Source organism: Phocoena phocoena, chromosome 20 (genome assembly GCF_963924675.1).
Source record: "Phocoena phocoena chromosome 20, mPhoPho1.1, whole genome shotgun sequence".
Taxonomy (NCBI): Eukaryota; Metazoa; Chordata; class Mammalia; order Artiodactyla; family Phocoenidae; genus Phocoena; species Phocoena phocoena.
Window position 1 is genome coordinate 55,371,122 of NC_089238.1, and position 18,669 is coordinate 55,389,790.

Genomic DNA, 18,669 nt, shown 5'->3' on the forward strand with positions numbered 1-18,669 from the left:
ATATGGGAAATACTCATTGTACAGGAAATAGAAATCCTAACCAAAACTCTGGGCAGTGAGTACCTTGCAGAGACGCTGATAATACCAGCTTCTTAGCAACTCCCTCTGTTATCTCAGTCGCAAAACTGAAAGGACTGTTTTTTATATTGTTGAAATGTAACTACTTATTTTTAAAAACTCATGCATTTTAAAGGTAGAAAATAGGTCCGATTAGGGCAAGAGGATGTGATTCACGTGTGTTTTGTTGGAGTTGTTTATTGATATATGTGGGCTGGTGTTACAGGAGTTACATTGGAGCTCAGAGCAGCTCTGGCTAGCAGTTTGTCAGGTGTTAAATGATACTTTAGCGTTGCATATTTGATAGTTGGCAGTTGCTTATGGTATCTTTTTTGGATTAAATGTTTTCATCAAGTCCTAGTCTCTGTCCTCAGGGAGATCTTGAAACTAACATAGGTGCAAACACAACTTTGCAAAATGCGTATATTTGAATAGTTGTACAATGATTTGTTTACATTGACTTTTTACAATTAATATTTTGAATAGATAGTTATTTATATGGTTCAGACCTAAGAACTCTGAAAAGATATACGCTAAGAAATCTCACTCTGCTCCGCTCCACTACCTCCACAGGGATCCACCCCGCCCCCCGACTGTGAATACTCAAGGGTTTTACTCCCTTCTTGGTTCCCTCTCCAATATCTATCTCTTTATGCAAACACAAATCAATATTTCTGTTTTCCTCCTTTTTTTTTTTACCTAAAGAATGTTTTCTATTTAACAGTGTCTTGGAGATTTCTTTTTTTTTTTTTTTGCCCTGAAAATTTCTTTCTTTTTTTAAAACATCTTTATTGGAGTATAATTGCTTTACAGTGTGGTGTGTTAGTTTCTGCTTTGTAACAAAGTGAATCAGCTATACATATACATATGTCCCCATATCTCCTCCCTCTGCGTCTCCCTCCCTCCCACCCTCCCTGTGTCTGGAGATTTCTGCTCTCTGTACTTGCTCCTTCCTCAGCCCCACCCCCACCCCATCCACCCAGTGAGTTTGGTGTGTGTGCTGTTCGTTTTGTTTTGGCCTCACCACAGGGCATGCGGGATCTTAGTTCCCTGTGACCAGGGCTTGCACCCGTGCTCCCTGCAGTGGAGTCCTCACCACTGGACTGCTGGGGAATCCGTGCCCTGCCCCGCCCCCCCACGTGGATTTTGTATTCAGGTTAAAGGTGCATATCCGTGAAGTTGTTAACATGAAGTTGTAATGAGAAAGCACATTTAAAATCTATAGCAAAGCCTTTCAAATAATACTTAACAAATAAAGAATTAAGTAAAAATAGTAAAATTGAAAATAATAGAAAAAGGCTTTCCCTGGAGCCTTTCTAAGCATTCTGACTGTTGACCATGAGGTTGCTCCCAGCAGACTGGCACAGGGACTTGACAAGAAGGCTTGCAAGGTGTGTGTGTGGGGGGTGTCACGGTTCTGTCGCCCCTCCCCCTCGATTGACAAGATTTTATTAAATCTTTTGGAATTTTAATTCTCTTATTGGATTAGCCAATTTCTCTTTTTTTTAAAAAGACTTTATATAGGAACTCAAAGAAATTTACTTAGAAATGTGATTTAAATGAGCATTTCATTTACTTTTATTTTTCCAAGAGAAAACCAGCATAGGGACTTCACTGGTGGCGCAGTGGTTAAGAATCCGCCTGCCAGTGCAGGGGACACGGGTTCGAGCCCTGGTCCCGGGAAGATCCCACATGCCGTGGAACAACTAATCCCGTGTGCCACAACTACTGAGCCTGCGCTCTAGAGCCCGTGAGCCACAACTAGTGAGCCCATATGCCACAACTACTGAAGCCCGTGCGCCTAGAGCCTGTTCTCTGCAACAAGAGAAGCCACCACAATGAGAAGCCTGGGAACCTCAACGAAGAATAGCCTGTGCACAGCAACAAGGACCCAAGGCAGCCAAAAATAAAAATAAATAAATAAATTAAAATTAAAAAAAAAAACACAACAGCCTAAAGAGAATAACTTAGACCCAGCAATCCCACTATTGGGCATATACCCTGAGAAAACCATAATTCAAAAAGACACATGCACCCCAATGTTCATTGCAGCACTATTTACAATGGCCAGGTCATGCAAGCAACCTAAATGCCCATCGACAGATGAATGGATAGAGAAGATGTGGTTCATATATACAATGGAATATTATTCAGCCATTGAAAGGAATGAAATTGGGTCATTTGTAGAGAAGTGGATGGACCTAGAGACTGTCATACAGAGTGAAATAAGTCAGAAAGAGAAAAACAAATATTGTATATTAACGCATATATGTGGAATCTAGAAAAACGGTACAGATGAACCGGTTTGCAAGGCAGAAATAAAGACACAGATGTAGACAACAAACGTATGGACACCAAGGGGGGAAAGCGGGGTGGGGTGAATTGGGAGATTGGGATTAACATATATACACTAATACGTATAAAATTGAAAACTAATAACCTGCTATATAAAAATAAATTAATTTAAAAAAAAAAGAATAGGGGCTTCCCTGGTGGTGCAGTGGTTGAGAGTCCGCCTGCCGATGCAGGGGACACGTGTTCGTGCCCCGGTCCGGGAAGATCCCACATGCCGCGGAGCGGCTGGGCCCGTGAGCCATGGCCGCTGAGCCTGCGCGTCCGGAGGCTGTGCTCCGCAACGGGAGCGGCCACAACAGTGAGAGGCCCGCGTACCGCAAAAAAAAAAAAAAACAAAAAAGAGAAACAACATGAGTGTTCATGTTTGCATTGGGCCTCACAGCTACAGCGTCAGTCGTCTTTTGGATCCTCTTTGTTACTGCTCATGTATCTGTTGAATTCATTTCCTGGAATTCTTAAGCAGCCCGCCCCGCCCACCCCAAGGGTGTATGCACTTGAGTAATAAACTATAGAATGGAATTCTATGAAAACAAAAAGGAAATTGTTTTTCTTGGAACTTTCAAGGCATTGCTCTCTTGCTTTGTATTTATTTTGTAGATTCTACTTTAAGATCTTCTGTTGAGCTTGTAAATTTAGTAATTTAAATTTAATAATCTGATTTCTGTGAATACTTTCTGGTTCCGTAATTGATTCCCCCCCCCCCCCCTTTTTTTTTTGTGTTACGCGGGCCTCGCACTGTCGTGGCCTTTCCCGTTGCGGAGCACAGGCTCCAGACGCACAGGCTCCGCGGCGCGTGGGATCTTCCCGGACCGGGGCCCGAACCCGTATTCCCTGCATCGGCTGGCGGACTCTCAACCACTGCGCCACCAGGGAAGCCCCCCCTTCTTTTTATTTTTTTATTTTTTATTTTTTGCGGTACGCGGGCCCCTCACTGTTGTGGTCTCCCGTTGCGGAGCACAGGCTCTGGACGCGCAGGCTCAGCGGCCATGGCTCACAGGCCCAGCCGCTGCGCGGCACGTGGGATCCTCGTGGCCCGGGGCACGAACCAGTGTCCCCTGCATTGGCAGGCGGACTCTCAACCACAGCGCCACCAGGAAAGCCCCCCGCCCTTCTTTTTAAAAATAAATTTATTTATTTATATTTTTGGCAGCGTTGGGTCTTGGTTGCTGCACGCAGGCTTTCTCTAGTTGCGGCGAGTGGGGGCTACTCTTCGTTGTGGTGCACGGGCTTCTCACTCCGGTGGCTTCTCTTGTTGCGGAGCACGGGCTCTAGGCGCACGGGCTTCAGTAGTTGTGGCGCACGGGCTTAGTTGCTCTGAGGCATGTGGCATCTTCCCGGACCAGGAATTGAACCCCTGTCCCCTGCATTGGCAGGCAGATTCTTAACCACTGCACCACCAGGGAAGTCCCTGCTGGTGCATTCTTACCAACAGATTTTGAGACTTAGTTTCCATTTACTCAGTTACGATAATAATGGTTATTATCTCTTTATATATGTTTAGTTACTGTAAATTTCCCCACAAGTTATTAGACTGCAGTTCTGTTAGAGTAGAGGAACCACAACTCTGCTTTTGCCATTTTTATATCTAATACCGATTGTTGTGCATGACACTTAATAGGCTCTAAGTAAGTATTGATTAAGTGAGTGATTCTCTGCTGTAGAAATCAGGTCATACTGATTCTTATCAATGACTTGTTTCTTGAAGCTTCAGGGAGAACATGAACTGCTTGGCGCTCGTCAAACTTCCGTGTGGGTTAACCAGTTTTTCAGAAAGTAGCGTTCAGAATTCTATGAAGTGAGAGTTCACATCGAGGTTTGTGTCTGTCGAACAATATGTTTATCTGTGTATCACGTCCCAGTGTACTTTTAAGGTAAAAAAATTACACATATATTTTTAAAGTTCATCCATCAGAGTCATTAACATTTCCCTTATTTGGATTTCCCTGTCTTCCCGTTGGAACCACGTTTTTTGCTTTTCTTTAGTATGTATGGTAAGGAAAGCTGAAATGGAGGTAGTGACATGAGTCAGCCGAAAGGTAAATGGAACAACTAGAAATGTTTGTGAACCAAAAAACTTCTCCTGCAAGCAGGAGTCTACTTACAAGTTTGGTGTACAGAGTTGACCTGTTTCAAAGTGTTGCCGAGCTGTGGTCCTAAGCCCCAGCTGAGGCCACCTGTCTCTGCTAGCGAGGTTCTTTTTCTGATCGGATTGGTGCAGCCAATAACAAAACCGATGCTGAGACTGGAACAGCGCAAGCTTTATTCGGTGGCCAAAGAATGGAGAAGCAGGAACCTAGTTCCAAATCAACTTCTCAACCCTATTTGGTCAGAGGTACCAAATATATAGGAGGGTCAAGGTAAAAGAGAGGGATTTGGAAAGAGTGGGAGGAATATTCATGACTTATTGGAGAACAGGGGTGTGGTTTGGACCTGGGACTGTTGCAGTTCTCCTTTTCAGCCCTTGTATGGGCTTTCTCAGTTGTCATGGCAGTCCTCTACTGGTGCCGGTGGGTGGGTCATTTAGCATATGCTCATGTATTACAATGAGACTCAACTTCCGCTGGAAGTCACATTTTCCGCCATCTTGGGCCTTGTTGGTTCTAACCAGTTGTTTTTTCCTCTTTGCAGCTTCCTCCCGAAACTTAGATAAGAATCAGGTTTCTATTTGAGGGAGGGGCAGGGGTATGATTCTGGGGCAACGGCCTTGGTAACAAAAGCAAGCTCTATTAACCGTAGGCTGTTCTTTGACAATTTATGGAAAACCTAAGTATTTTATTATTTGTAATTGAAAAACACTCCATCTAGAAATCTGTTTGCAGATCCTTGATTTGTTTAATGGGGAAAGGGTGTGGGGGGTTCTGGCCCAATTAGTCATAGGATTGAGATACAACGCTTTTTTTCTGAAACTGTATGATTTGTGTATTTTATGTGATCAGTAATTCTCTTTTTTTCAGTATATTTTTGGAGATTTTAGCCCTGATGAATTCAATCAGTTCTTTGTGACTCCTCGCTCTTCAGTTGAGGTAAGACACAACTTTCTTTTATTGAGTACGTGCATAGGTTTAATTGATGGTTGTTTTAGTTCTTGTTTTTTAATATATGCCTTTTGATTAGGAGTTCCAGTGTACAGAAGAGCGTAGAGACTAACATGAGAAATGACTGAACCCACCAATCAGATTTGACTACTGTTAACATTTTGCTATAGTTATAAATAGCAAAGCATTACAGTGGAAGCCCCCATTGTGTCCTCTCATCCTCCTTCTCCAGAAATGCTGACTCTGCTGAAATTGCTCAACATTGTTTCCTGACGATGGTTTTCACCTTGTACTACATACATATGTATTGGTAGATAGTACAGCGTATTGTTTTTGTGGTTAAAAATGTCACATAAGTGGTTTCATACTGTATCCATCATTTTGTAGTTTGTTTATTTTAAGTTAAATATTCTTTAGATTTATCTATACATTTAGTTCTTGGTCTTTGATTTTAATTGTTAAATTGTTTTTTTGTTTGTTTTTTTTTTGGCCGTGCCCTGCGTGGTTTGTGGGATCAATCTTCCCCAACCAGAGAATTATCCTGGGCCCACGGCAGTGAAAGCACCGAGTCCTAACCACTGGACCGCTAGGGAATTCACCGTTAATTGTTAAATATTGAACATACCTTTTCCCCCGTTGAGGAGTATTTAAGTCTTCAGTTCTTCCACTGTTACAAAAATGTGGCAGTAAACATTTTGTCATGTCTCCTAGTGCTCCTCTGTGGGCTTCTCCAGGAAATATTCCTAGGAATGGAGTTGTGAGGCTCTGCAAGGAATAAGAATCTTTAGTTTTATTACAGACTGTGCGTCTGCCTTATAAGTGGTTTTAGCAGTCTCCCTTCCCATCAGCAGTGCATGAGGGTTTTTAGATCTCATTTTTTAAAACAATTCTTTTTTCTTTGGAGCTGCTTTGGCTCTTCGTTGCCGTGCACGGACTTCTCATTGAAGTGGCTTCTGTTGCGGAGCGTGGGCTCCAGGCACGCGGGCTTCAGTAGTTGTGGCTTGTGGGCTCTAGGTGCGCAGACTTCAGTAGTTGTGGCATGCGGGCTCAGTAGTTGTGGCTTGTGGGCTCTAGAGTGCAGGCTCAGTAGTTGTGGTGCATGGGCTTAGTTGCTCCACGGCGTCTGGGATCTTCCCGGACCGGGGATTGAACCCATGTCCCCTGCATTGTAAGGTGGATTCTTAACCACTGTGCCACTAGGGAAGTCCCTAAAAAAATTCTTGCTAATTGTCAGCATAGACATAGTTAAAATTTTTGTTAATCTGATGGGTAATAAATGGATTTTCATTATTTTAATTTGCATTTCGAGATTACAAACAATTGAGCACCATTACATTACTCATATGTCTGTTGGCAGTGTAGATTTCTACTCTTCTGTTAATTACCTGGTCTATATCCCTTGTCCATATTTTTATCAAATGGCTTGTCTTTTTTTTTTTTTTTTTTTTGTGGTACACAGGCCTCTGACTGCTGTGGCCTCTCCTGTTGCGGAGCACAGGCTCCGGATGCACAGGCTCAGCGGCCATGGCTCACGGGCCCAGCCGCTCTGTGGCCTGTGGGATCTTTCCGGACCGGGTCGTGAACCCGTGTCCCCTACATCGGCAGGCGGACTCTCAACCGCTGGGCCACCAGAGAAGCCCCGGCTTGTCTTTTTTTAAAATTGATTTATAGGATTAATAATCTTTGGGAGTACATTTTTAAGTTTTAATGTTAAATGTATTGATTTTTTTTCCTCATGGTTTGTGGATTTTTGGTTTTCTTAAAAAATATCTTTAAGAAATTCTTCCTTTCCTTGAGGTAATAAAGACATTTAAAAAGTTTTAAAGTTTTTGTTTTCAGTTTAGTATATAATGAAACTGGGATTGTGGTGGTGATCGTGTGTGTGTGTGTGTGTGTGTGTGTGTGTGTGTGTGTGTGTGTGTATGTTAACCTCCCCCTACCCAATGGCAATAGCAGGTTGTCCCAATACCATTCACCCTTTACTGGGGTGCCACAGTCAGGCCGCACATCTCCACATGGGCTCAGTGGGTTCTGGTTCCCCTGTTTTAATTGCAGCAGCTTTATAATCAGTCTTACGATAGGACAGGCACCCTTTTATACTTACAGGTATTTTGTCTCTTACTCATCCATAACTCTTCCCTAGGAATTTATGATCAGCCCTTGAGGTTCCATGAAAAATCCTATTGAAATTTCAATTGGAATTGTGTTAAAATTATGCATTAATTTGTAGGAGAGTTAACATCTCTATGATAGTTTCCTGAACAGGATCGTGCTGTATCTCCATCCAGGTCCGCTTTTATGTCCACTCTTCATGTGATTGATGGTTACTATTTTAGTTTAATAAAAACTTATCTGGAACATTTTTTCAGATTGATGTTTTAAATATGAAGACTGTTGAAATTGCATTGAAAAGGAGAAAAGGGAGAAGTAAGTGTATGTATTAAGTAAAATCTTAGTTAACTTTTAATGAAATCTAACTAGCCTTTTAGACTCCTTAATTTTGGATATTTGCATGCATATTAGATATTCATGTATGGAGTTCTTTTGTTTGTTAAAATGGGGCAGGAGAAGTTAAGTGCTCAAAACAGGGTTAGTGTCTGGGTGGGCCACTTACATGTGACCTTGGCAAGTCCTTGGCTCTTCACCCTGGCTTCTTGAATTCTAAAATTTTTTAGGATTGTGGAAGTAGGATTAAATGAGAACATATTGAAAGCATTATGTAGGCTATGCAGATATAAGAAAGATTTATTACTTGTTTTCTTCACTTTAAGAAAAAGAAAGATATCAGAGAAGATAAAGCTTATATCAGGTTTTATTTTAGAAAATGAACAAATTCAGCTCAATGCCATCTCTGTCTTTTGTGTTTGTTGATGTTAGCAGTTATGATTTTAAGAAATCTAAGGATATGAGCTGGGAAATAGTGAAACCTAGATGATATATTGTATTTCCTCAGGCAATAAAATGTATCTATGCATTTTAGAATTCTGTGGAGTAAGGATTGAAGTTTAGTCTTTAATGATTTAAAAAGCAGTTAATTAGGACAAACATAATCAAACCCTGTATTCCCCAAGTGCTAGTGTTAATTGAGGTTATACTCTGTGTACTATATTAATGATTCAAGTTTTAAACAATTTCTGTCTTGACTCGCGCTAAAGTATGGTGGTACTTGCTGGGAACACCACAGGCTAACTGTAACTGTACTCTTTGTGATTAAGAGTTTAAAAAAACAATAAAAGCCCAATTCTGTACTTTATAGCTTGTCTCAAGTGAGTGTGTGTGTGTGAGAGTTTGTGAGTGCCTCTTTGCAAGTAAGTGTCAGAATAAAAACTTGGGCTTTCCTGTGGTATGAAAATGGAGAATGTACCATATATCAAGTCTAAAGAGCTGGGCTCCTTTCTCCCGTTGCTACTTAAACAGGCTTGATGGTCTTGGGCAAGTTTCCTCCATCTCATTGTGCCTTTTTTTAAAACTGTAAATTTGGAAAGTGGAGGATGCTTATTTACCTCACAGAAATGTTGGGAAGCCATTAATGTATTGTGTAGTATTTCGTGTATACCAAATGTTAGTAGATGTGAAGGATTTTGATAGTAAAGTTACATCAAACTTTTAAAAAAATTTATTTATTTATTTGGTTGTGCTGAGTCTTAGCTGCAACACGTGGGATGTTCAGTTGTGGCATGCGGGATCTTTAGTGGTGTCACGCGAACTCAGTCGTGGTATGTGGGATCTAGTTCCCTGACCAGGGATCGAACCCAGGCCCCCTGCGTTGGGAGCACGGAGTCCTATTCACTGTGCCACCAGGGAAGTCCCCAGACTCTTTATTTGCGGAAGCTATATAGTTGTGTGTCATCATTGTTTGGGGGGGAGGTATGACAGGTGTTGACAGAATCACATATGGTCCAGTAACCTGCAAAAGAGAAACACAGGCTAATTAACATGATTAGGCTGAGTTATCTTTCTCACTGGATCATTATTATAACACAGGGGGCTGGGTTATAACAGTAATATCACCACATGGGACATGGACTGCTTAATGGGGGTGGTGTGTGGTTGCATTGGTGGGTGAGGAATGGTTATCTCATTCCACTGCATAATCATTTGTTTGACCTTTTATCTCAAAGATAAAATAATTGCACCTCATACCGTCACAGTTCCTTCCATGTGGCCATGGCATCAATTAGAACCCTGTCGTATAGTTTTTTGGCTATTAGGAACTTTAAAGTATTTTTTCTTTGCTTGGGACCAAGGGCTGAGAAACCAAATTTGAGAAATACAGGGTGTTAAAATGTAAAAATAGTCTAACTTTCTACAAAAGCATCATACTCTCCGCTGAGAGTTTTGATGCCTTTCCTGAAGCTGTCTTCCAGTTGATGAGCCAGGGCAATTTACAAATGAATTTCTCCAACTGGAAAAAACGTACAGTATACTTACTGAACAAGCATATTTTGAGCCCCAGTCATAATCCTATTATATTGGTGTTCACAAATAGGGAGACAATGCTTATTGTTCTTGAAGCTTTCCAGAAACTCAACTTTGGGCAGCTCTTACGCCTCAACCAGCCGTGGAATAAACAAGCCCAGGATAGCGTAGTCCAAGCTGTAGAGGTGTGTGCCTGCATGTGTGGGTGTGTATAGTGATGCAGAGTTAAGACAGTTATTCTCAGTGGTTTGGTGTCTTATTGGGATTTCAGAGGGGAGATTCAGGGTTCATGAGGGTCTTTTAGAGAGAGCACAGTAAATAGTGGCAGCACCAAAAAGATTTTAAAATATTACCTTCTTATTGAAGGGCCCAGGTATTGACCTCACAGTGTGATAGCACTATTTTCAGACTGAGTCGATTTGATTTTGTATCTAATATAACTAGATTTCTATTTTTTACACTGCTCAGTTTGCATTTGTGTGTGAGATTTTATATTTTTGCTGTGCTTTTAAAATTCTCTATTCTTATAAGTAACTATGAGAACATTGAACACGTCTTACACTTTTATTCTGCTGTGTGTTTATTATACCACTTACCACAGACTAAGGGGCATCTTACAAGTGACAGAGGTTCATTGAATTAAAGGCGCCATGTATGAGGCTATAGAATAAAAATAAAACACATTTTTTCTGTGCCTGAACTCACTCCAGCATTCGGTAATTCCCACAATTATGCACTTACCAGATTAGTAAATGAAAATAAATGTTTTAAATACACTAACAGAAAATGGTAGTATTGCCCTGGAGTGTGCCAGGTGCTCTGTTTTCAGATCCTGCCTCTACCACTCCCTAGATTTTGTGGAAGTGCAGTGTGATTTTAAAAAACAAAGTAAAATACTTTGAGCACCTTACAGCTGTGTAATTTTCATCACCAGGGGGCACCCTAGTATCACTGATGGAAGCAAAAAGGCAGTTTTCTGTGTATGGGCGTTTGCTAAACGTCCTGCGTGACTGCCGAGTGACACTACCCTGATTTGTGGCTTCCCCAGAGGCACCTTTCTGCTCCGTGTGTCCATGCCAGCGGTAAATGCTGGGGCACCGGGTGTGAGCGTTTGGATGTTATGTGGAATGGTCTTGCGCTGCAGGTGCCAGGCCAAGTGCAGCCCACCTGGGCTTTGCCGTGATGAATGCTGGGCTGCCCCCGTGTGGTGGAAGCTTATGCTGCTCTCAAGTCCAGAAAGCGGTCAGTTCCTTTCAGATCTACCTTTGTTTTCTTAGCTTCTTATTTGTCATTAATTCTCTCAGGCGAGAACTTTTATCCTGTGATTGTTGAATTGACTTAGTAAGTTTGACTGCAGAAAGCAGCTGAGGAAGCCACTTTAGTAGTTCCCAGACAGTCGTGGGCATGAGAATCTCACGGGTGCTCTGAACATCGCAGACTCCGGCACCCCATCCAGGCACCCGAGGCCATTGTACTGTGTGTGCTGCAGTGCGCAGACTTCGAGAAGTTCTGTGTTAGGATGTATCGATAATTGTTCTGTTCTTTTGTTCTGTTTTCAGGTAGCAGTTATCTGTCCACTTACCTTACCCCTTCCCATCCTAAACTTTCTCACCTCAAACATATCCATTTGAAACATTTGTAACTCCTCTAAGTATTATGGAATAGCTAGGAAGGAACATTTTGGTATATTCATGATACCTTCCTGCATTTACAAAGAGCTCAGACACCTGCTGTTTTGCTTTCTCTCTTCCAAACAAGGAATGTGATCACTAGCCCTTAATTCCGTTGTCTAAGGCCTCCTGTGAAAAAGGGAGCCACGATTCCCAGGCTTTTCCTTCTCAGGGGCTTTGTCCACTCTCTGCCCCTGGGCCTGGTTCCTGCCTCTGGTTGAGTGGACATGTAGTGATGGTGAACGTCAAGCGCAGATGGTCATGAAGACTCTTTACTAGTGGATGGAGAAAGACAAGCACTGTTGCATTGGTGGGCAGTCTGCAACTCCTGTGAAATGAAGGGTGTGTCATGAGCCTTTTATTGTAGTGGATTGACATGTCCGTTGGAGCCCGTTTTTATTTTTTGCCTCATTTTTGAATCTGTTTATTAACAATAAATGTTTGAAAGCATTCCAATGGTGTTTTAAAATGAAGATGTTTAATCTTACTGTCTCTCCGTCTGTGTTATTTTGTTAAAATGTCACGAGAAGTTGCATGGATAAAGTGTTTTAATGAAGGTTGCTTTAATGAAATAGCATATTTTGCGTTTTAACGATTGGTTGAATTAAAGTTTGTTTTCCGGTTCCCTGTGCAGCTTCCTCCGTACGGTGGAGCAGTTCTGTGTGGCGCACAGGCCGCTGGTGAGCTACCCGATGGTAAGCTTGAGCTCTCCTTCATTCCCTGACGTGCGTGCGGGGTGGGCAGGCTCCCTGGAAGTGGTGTTCTGTTGGTCCATACCTTTTGGATAAGCGTTCCCTTATTGCTTGCTGTTTTTGCTGTGAGCTGTAGCAGATTTAATCACCGAACCACTTTCTGTGCTTCAGAGTGCCGGACGTGCAAAGGTGAGTTAAGGAAACAGTTGCTCATTTCTGATTTCTCCTAACAGTCCTCAGTGACACAGATGTGTATTCCTTCATAGCCAAAGCTCTTTGTAAAGGTTCTGAAGTGAGCTTTCTCTCCGGATGCGCTGGCTGCTGGGTCCAGAGCTGGCGATTCTCTGAGCACGTGCTTTCTGCCCGGTTCAGTGGCAGCTCAGGTCTGTTGTCCTGCAGTTTGTGTTTATGTCACCAAGGCTCTTGGGAATTCAGGTGAGCTCTTCACCTCTTGTCCTGTTGTTATTGATTGATTGCCTCTGTCCCAGACGCTGAGCTGATCAGTGGAGATGGCCGTTGTTGAGATGCAGCCCTTTCGTATTATTTACGTGCCAGCGTTACTAACAGCAGGGGCCTCGCACACGTCAAACCCGTTAGACCACTTTTCAGTTTGCATCGTGTTAAAGGTTCTCGCTGGCCTTGGAGAAGCTAAAAGCCTAACCTTTTCTTTGAGAGCAGGGATTTGGTTCCCTGTTTCTTTAGCCTTGTCTGACCTGTGAAAGGGTTTTATTATAGTTTAGATTTAAATATAAACCCTGAAAAGACTATGTAAACTTTCTGTCTATAGTAAAATGAGAAAGTGATTATATCTAAAATTATTAGCAACTTTGTAAGGAGCATAGGGAGAGAACAGTTCCAATGATTGCTTAGGATGACAGTAAACTAAGCGATGCTACAGGGACCCACATGCCCTTGCAGGGCCGCCCAGCCTCCAGACTGGCTTTGTTATCTGTGGGTTGAGGTTCTCCCTATCTTCGCGTACTTGGCACATAGGAGGTGTGCCACAGGTGTTTACTCAGTGCTTAACACATGTCTCATTATTTTCCCTGTCATAATAGTCCTTCCGTCCTGGTCCAGGTAGTGGCCTCACCATCCTCCCAGTCGCTTAGGCTGGAGATGGAGGCTGCACCTCCCCCTCCTCCCCTCGTCTGACCCCCCCAGTGTTCCAATGTCATTCGCCTCTAATCCATTTCCTTCTTCTCTCTCTCTCTCTCTCTCTCTCTCTCCCTCTCTCTCTCTCTCTCTGTCTCGCCACATCCATCCTTCTAGGCTGGCATCCTTGCTCAGTTACGCTTCTTGACTTTTTTTTTTTTTATTTTTGGCTGCGTTGGGTCTTTGTTGCTGTGCGTGGGCTTTCTCTAGTTGCAGTGAGCGGGGCTACTCTTCATTGCCGTGGGCGGGCTTCTCGTTACGGTGGCTTCTCTTGTTGTGGGGCATGGGCTCTAGGCGCACGGGTTCAGTAGTTGTGGCGTGTGGGCTCAGTAGCTGTGGCTCACGGGCTCTAGAGCACAGGCTCAGTAGTTGTGGCACACGGGCTTAGTCGCTCCATGGCATGTAGGATCTTCCCAGACCAGGGCTCGAACCCGTGTCCCCTGCATTGGCAGGTGGATTCTTAACCACTGCGCCACCAGGGAGCCCTTCTTGTTTCTTTTTCTCCGTTCTCTCCTCTCTCTTCTCAAGTCCATCTTTTAATCCTCCAGAATCACGGCTGCTCACACTGTTAGTGACAGGCCAGCTTAAAGGCCCCTTTTCTCCAAGGCCCTTTCCGCTCTGTCTCCGTTACTTTGTCTCTCCTGCAGCGCTAGCTCACTCTGCCCCCCTCTTAGGCGGGGTTCAGCTGTGGGCGGCGGAGACCGCAGTCCATCCATTTCCGCGTTTAGCAGCTGCACGGTAATAGCATCTGCCGTGCTGTACACTCTCGGGATGTTGTTTCTGTTTGTTTTGCGGTACGCGGCCCTCTCACTGCTGTGGCCTCTCCCTTTGCGGAGCACAGGCTCCAGACACGCAGGCTCAGCGGCCATGGCTCACGGGCCCAGCCGCTCTGCGGCATGTGGGATCTTCCCGGACCGGGGCACGAACCCGTGTCCCCTGCATCGGCAGGCGGACTCTCAACCACTGCGCCACCAGGGAAGCGAAGCCCTCAGGATGGTTTTGCATGAACACTTTAGAGGGATTTGTTCTATTGCCCACCATAGCCAGCGACTCACGCTCCTGGCGGGGGCCCCTGCACAGCGTGCCTTTTATGCTCCTGCCTTTTTAAGTCAGTTCTCAAAGCGGGAAATAGCCCCTACTTCTCACCACCCACCCCATCCAGTTATCCTGTCGATTCCACTGACCTCTCTGTAGCTCCTGATCGAAGTAGATCTCTTTTCCCTGTGTCAGGAAGCATTCTTTTTGTAAAGCTGTTGAGGCCTCATCTTACCCACCCTCTGTATTGTCATCTCCCGTCTTAAATGTTTGTCTCCCTAGTAGATGTAACTCCTTGAGGCAGAGGCCTTGCCTTACCTCTGTACCCCACCCCCCTCCCCAATAATAAGCGCTTTGCACATAGCTAGGTGCTCCGTGATTGTTGAATTGACTCACTAAGAGTTGATCGGAGCAATCAGCCGAGGAGGCCACTTAAGCAGTAGCTCTCAGACCGTCCTGGGCATGAGAATCTCCTGGGGGCCTCTGCAGACTCCGGGACCCCATCCGGGCACCCCAGGCCACGGTACCGTGTGTGCTACGGTGCGCAGACTTTGAGAAGTGATGTGTTAGGATGTAAATGTTTTATTGGAGCTGGTTTTCCTTCCCTCAACAACTCCACTGGCTGCGTGACCCGAGTGCTCAGGAGCTTCCAGGCCTTCCACCACTCTTCTGGCCTGACAGCTTGGGCCTTGTCCTGACCTCTCTGCCCTGGAGGGCAGTGCACGTGTGTGTCCACGACCAGTGTTCCTGAATAGGAAAAGGAACTGTTCTGGGTAGGAATCGGACTTCCAGGGATGTGATCAGATACTTTGTTGGGTAAATGTTTTGATGACAACTGTAGCATATTGAAATGGTTCCGTTAATGTCACATCACATTCTAGAATGTTGTATGATACGATAAGATTAAGAATTGAGATGTGGAAGGCGCTGTGTCTATTGGAAATAAAATCTGGCACGCACTGCATGGTACAGCACATACTAATTTTTAGTGTGATTCACAAGGTACATCACAGTCTCCAGAGGGCAGCCTCCTCATGCCGAGTGTCCTTCGCTTCTTCACGTGCACCCATTTCAGTCCCCTTAGGAGCACTGTACCCTTGCAACCTCACAGGACAGGGGATACCTGGAAGCAGACTGGACAGTTCACTTTTGGGTATAATAGTAGAGAAATTAATTTCTCTGTGGTGATTGTTTTCAAAATAAGGAAACAACAGATCAGCTTTCAGGGGCCAAAGGATTCAAATTGTCCTGTCGGCGGCTTTATAGTAAAGCCTGCTGTTAGGCATAACCATCATTAGTATTCTTTTCTCAGGAACTTTTTGTCAGGCTGTTGTATTCCCCCTACCCCCAGGGCATGTGATATCAAAGCAGATGGAGAATTAGGAAACTGTTTAGGGCCCTGGCCCCTCTGTGGGGCTGTGTTTTCTTCTCTAAAAAGACTTCCAAAGTAAAATATATTCAGTTTTGTTAACAGAATATGATTATTTTGGTATGGTGATTTTTTTTTTTCCTTGAAATACATACCTTGGAAAAAAAGTGTGTCTCTTGTTCTAGACTTGGAGAAGTCTTCAGTTATGCACGAAAAATGAGTTAAAAAGCACGTGTCCTTTCCTTAACTTCTAAATGTATAACTACTTCATCAGATGTAAGATGACATTGGTGCTCGGTGTCTATTGAAAGACTCAGTTGATTCTAAAACTCAACCTAATTTCTGAGATGTGGCCTACGGAAAAATGTCCATGTTAGAATGGATAGAATATGTAGATGGTTGTCAGTGGGGAGAAAGTAATTGAAGGATTGCAAGGAGATTTTTAAAGGTTTGCAGTCCTAACTTTATCTTTTTGGGATTTTTGGAAGTGCCTTCATTACCCATGGAGTTAATCTGGTATGAATTAATTTAGCAGAATTCACATGCACTCATGTAAGGCCATTTTTGGACTTCAGATAAGGTTGTCAGTAGAGAAGATCCGGGAGATGGATAATTTGAAAGAGTGCTTTTGTGTGATTCATATTTTTGGAATTACTAAATTACACGAATTAGAGAAGCCATATATATGTGTATATATATATGTATGTGTGTATATATATATATATATATACATAGCATTGATTTTTAAGTCCCCATGTTAGTCATCTTGGTTTTTTAAAATTAAGTTTTCCAAGATACATGTGCCCTAGTCTCACGCTTATAGAGTTAGCTAATAAAGTCAGATATCATTATTGAGGGATGTGTTTAGATAGGCAGAATATTATTTGCTCTCTATTATAATTTTGTTTTAATTTCTACCTTCTGAAAGTCTCCCTTAGCTACCCTGAGAGTGGAAAATAAATACAGGCTTCTGTATCGCATATCCCCAGGTTAAATATAATTTTGTAGTTATTTATTTCAGCACATTATTTATTCAGCACAGAAATTAAATGTCATAGCTTCGTTAATTACTACAAGACTTTAGGCTTCATTTTCAAAAAGGCATAATTACTGAGACTTTTATAGTTTGTATAGCTGTGTTCTTAACTAATGGGATGTTTACTGATCATTTTCTTTCTAAACAGGGCAGGACTGTCAGAGAATTGAATTTGGTGTTAATGAAGTAATTGAACCCAATGACACTTTGCTGAGAACTCCCAACTACAGTATTTCAAGCACATTGAATCCTCAGGCCCCTGAATTTATCCTTAGTTGTACAACTTCCAAAAAGATTCCCAATGACATCGATAAAGAAGTGAACTACAGCTCAGCTGACTGCCAGTACCCAGGCTCTGCCCTCGCCCTGGATGGCAGCTCTAACGTGGAGGCGGAAGTTTTAGAGAACGATGGCGTCTCGGGTGGTCTTGGACAAAGGGAGCGTAAAAAGAAGAAAAAACGCCCCCCTGGATATTACAGTTACTTGAAAGACGGCGGTGAGGGTGGTCCTTCCACAGAAGCCCTGGTCAATGGCCATGCCGGTCCAGCAGTCCCCAACAGTGTAGGCACGGAGGATGTGGACTCGATGGGTGATGTGCCCCCCGTGGGGACACCCAGGACTTGGGGCAGCCCCCAGGACACCACGGACTTCGTCAGCGACGCCGTGCCTGCTGGTTCTTTCCCCGGAGCCCTTGACAGCGGGGCCAGGACTGCAGGGCAGCCTGAGGGCTGCCCCGGGGCCGACTTGGAGCCCTCTCGCCTCCCTGCAGAGGCCGGCAGGGACACCCTGTTGAGGACAGCTGTGGCTCAGCCTGCCGTTGGGACCGATACTACTGAGAACCTTGGAGTCACTAACGGACAAATACTTGAATCCTTGGGTGAGGGCACGGCTGCCAACGGGGTGGAGTTGCACACTGTGGAGAGCTCGGACTTGGAGCCCGCCAGGGCCGAGAGCGGCGCCCCTCCTGCGGACGCCTCGGCCTCTGCAGCGGCCACCGCCCCTGCCGGTCACAGTCAGCCCGCCAAGTCGTGGGCCAGTCTTTTTCATGGTTCTAAGCCCCCTTCCTCCTGCGCCGCCCCCTCGCCTGTGGTTTCCATGGAAGCTAAGTATTCCCCTCCTGCCACATCTTCCCTGGTCTCTGAAAAGCAGGCCGAAGTCAAGGAAGGGCTGGTTCCAGTTTCAGAAGATCCTGTAGCCATAAAGATTGCAGGTATAGTTCAAAAGATACAAGTGTGAAGCCAAGATGGGAGCAGACAGGCTGGGCTAAAAACTTTGCTGGTATGTTGTTGCCCACAGCGGTGGTAGATTGATTACCCGTGCGTTAAGAGGAATTTCTGAATAATGCCTGTACCTTAAATTTTACTAAAAGTATAATGGTATATGAGCAAAATGGGGTGAGGAGGGGGTGTCGTACCTTTATGTTAAGTGGAAAATCCATGTCCATTACCACTTTTTTACCAGTCCTTTCCTATTGACAAATTACATTTCCATTTCTTGCCTTTTGATCAAGTGACTGTGCTCCATTGTGTGACTGTGTAATAGGCAGCCCCATCTGTGTTCCAGCTGTTGTATACCTTTGGTGTCATAATCCCTGATTTGGACTCACTTTGCATTGTTTCTTTATTTCTCAGGATATAAGAAAGTATTTAGGTTTTTTTCTTTTTAATGCCTATTTTGGATTGAGTAAATGGATTTTACTCAGTTTCAGCACACCAAGGCAAACTCTTGACAAGATGAGAAAAATGGTAACAGTTTGCCATAAAGTTAATGTTTTATTCGACGTGCTGAGGCTCAAAAGTAGGACCAGTTCACAGTAAAACTATAAAGCTGCATGACTTGTGATTTTTAA

General features: G+C 43.9%; 1 protein-coding gene across 1 annotated transcript in view; it reads left to right on the top strand.

The window, feature by feature from the left end:
* Window positions 1–18,669, top strand: part of USP10 (ubiquitin specific peptidase 10) — a 67,359-nt gene that overhangs the window by 24,107 nt on the left and 24,583 nt on the right. The window contains exons 2-4 of the mRNA XM_065898796.1: window positions 5,367–5,435; window positions 12,171–12,231; window positions 16,969–18,030. Coding sequence (XP_065754868.1) covers window positions 5,367–5,435; window positions 12,171–12,231; window positions 16,969–18,030 — 1,192 coding nt within the window. The remainder of the gene's footprint in view (window positions 1–5,366; window positions 5,436–12,170; window positions 12,232–16,968; window positions 18,031–18,669) is intronic.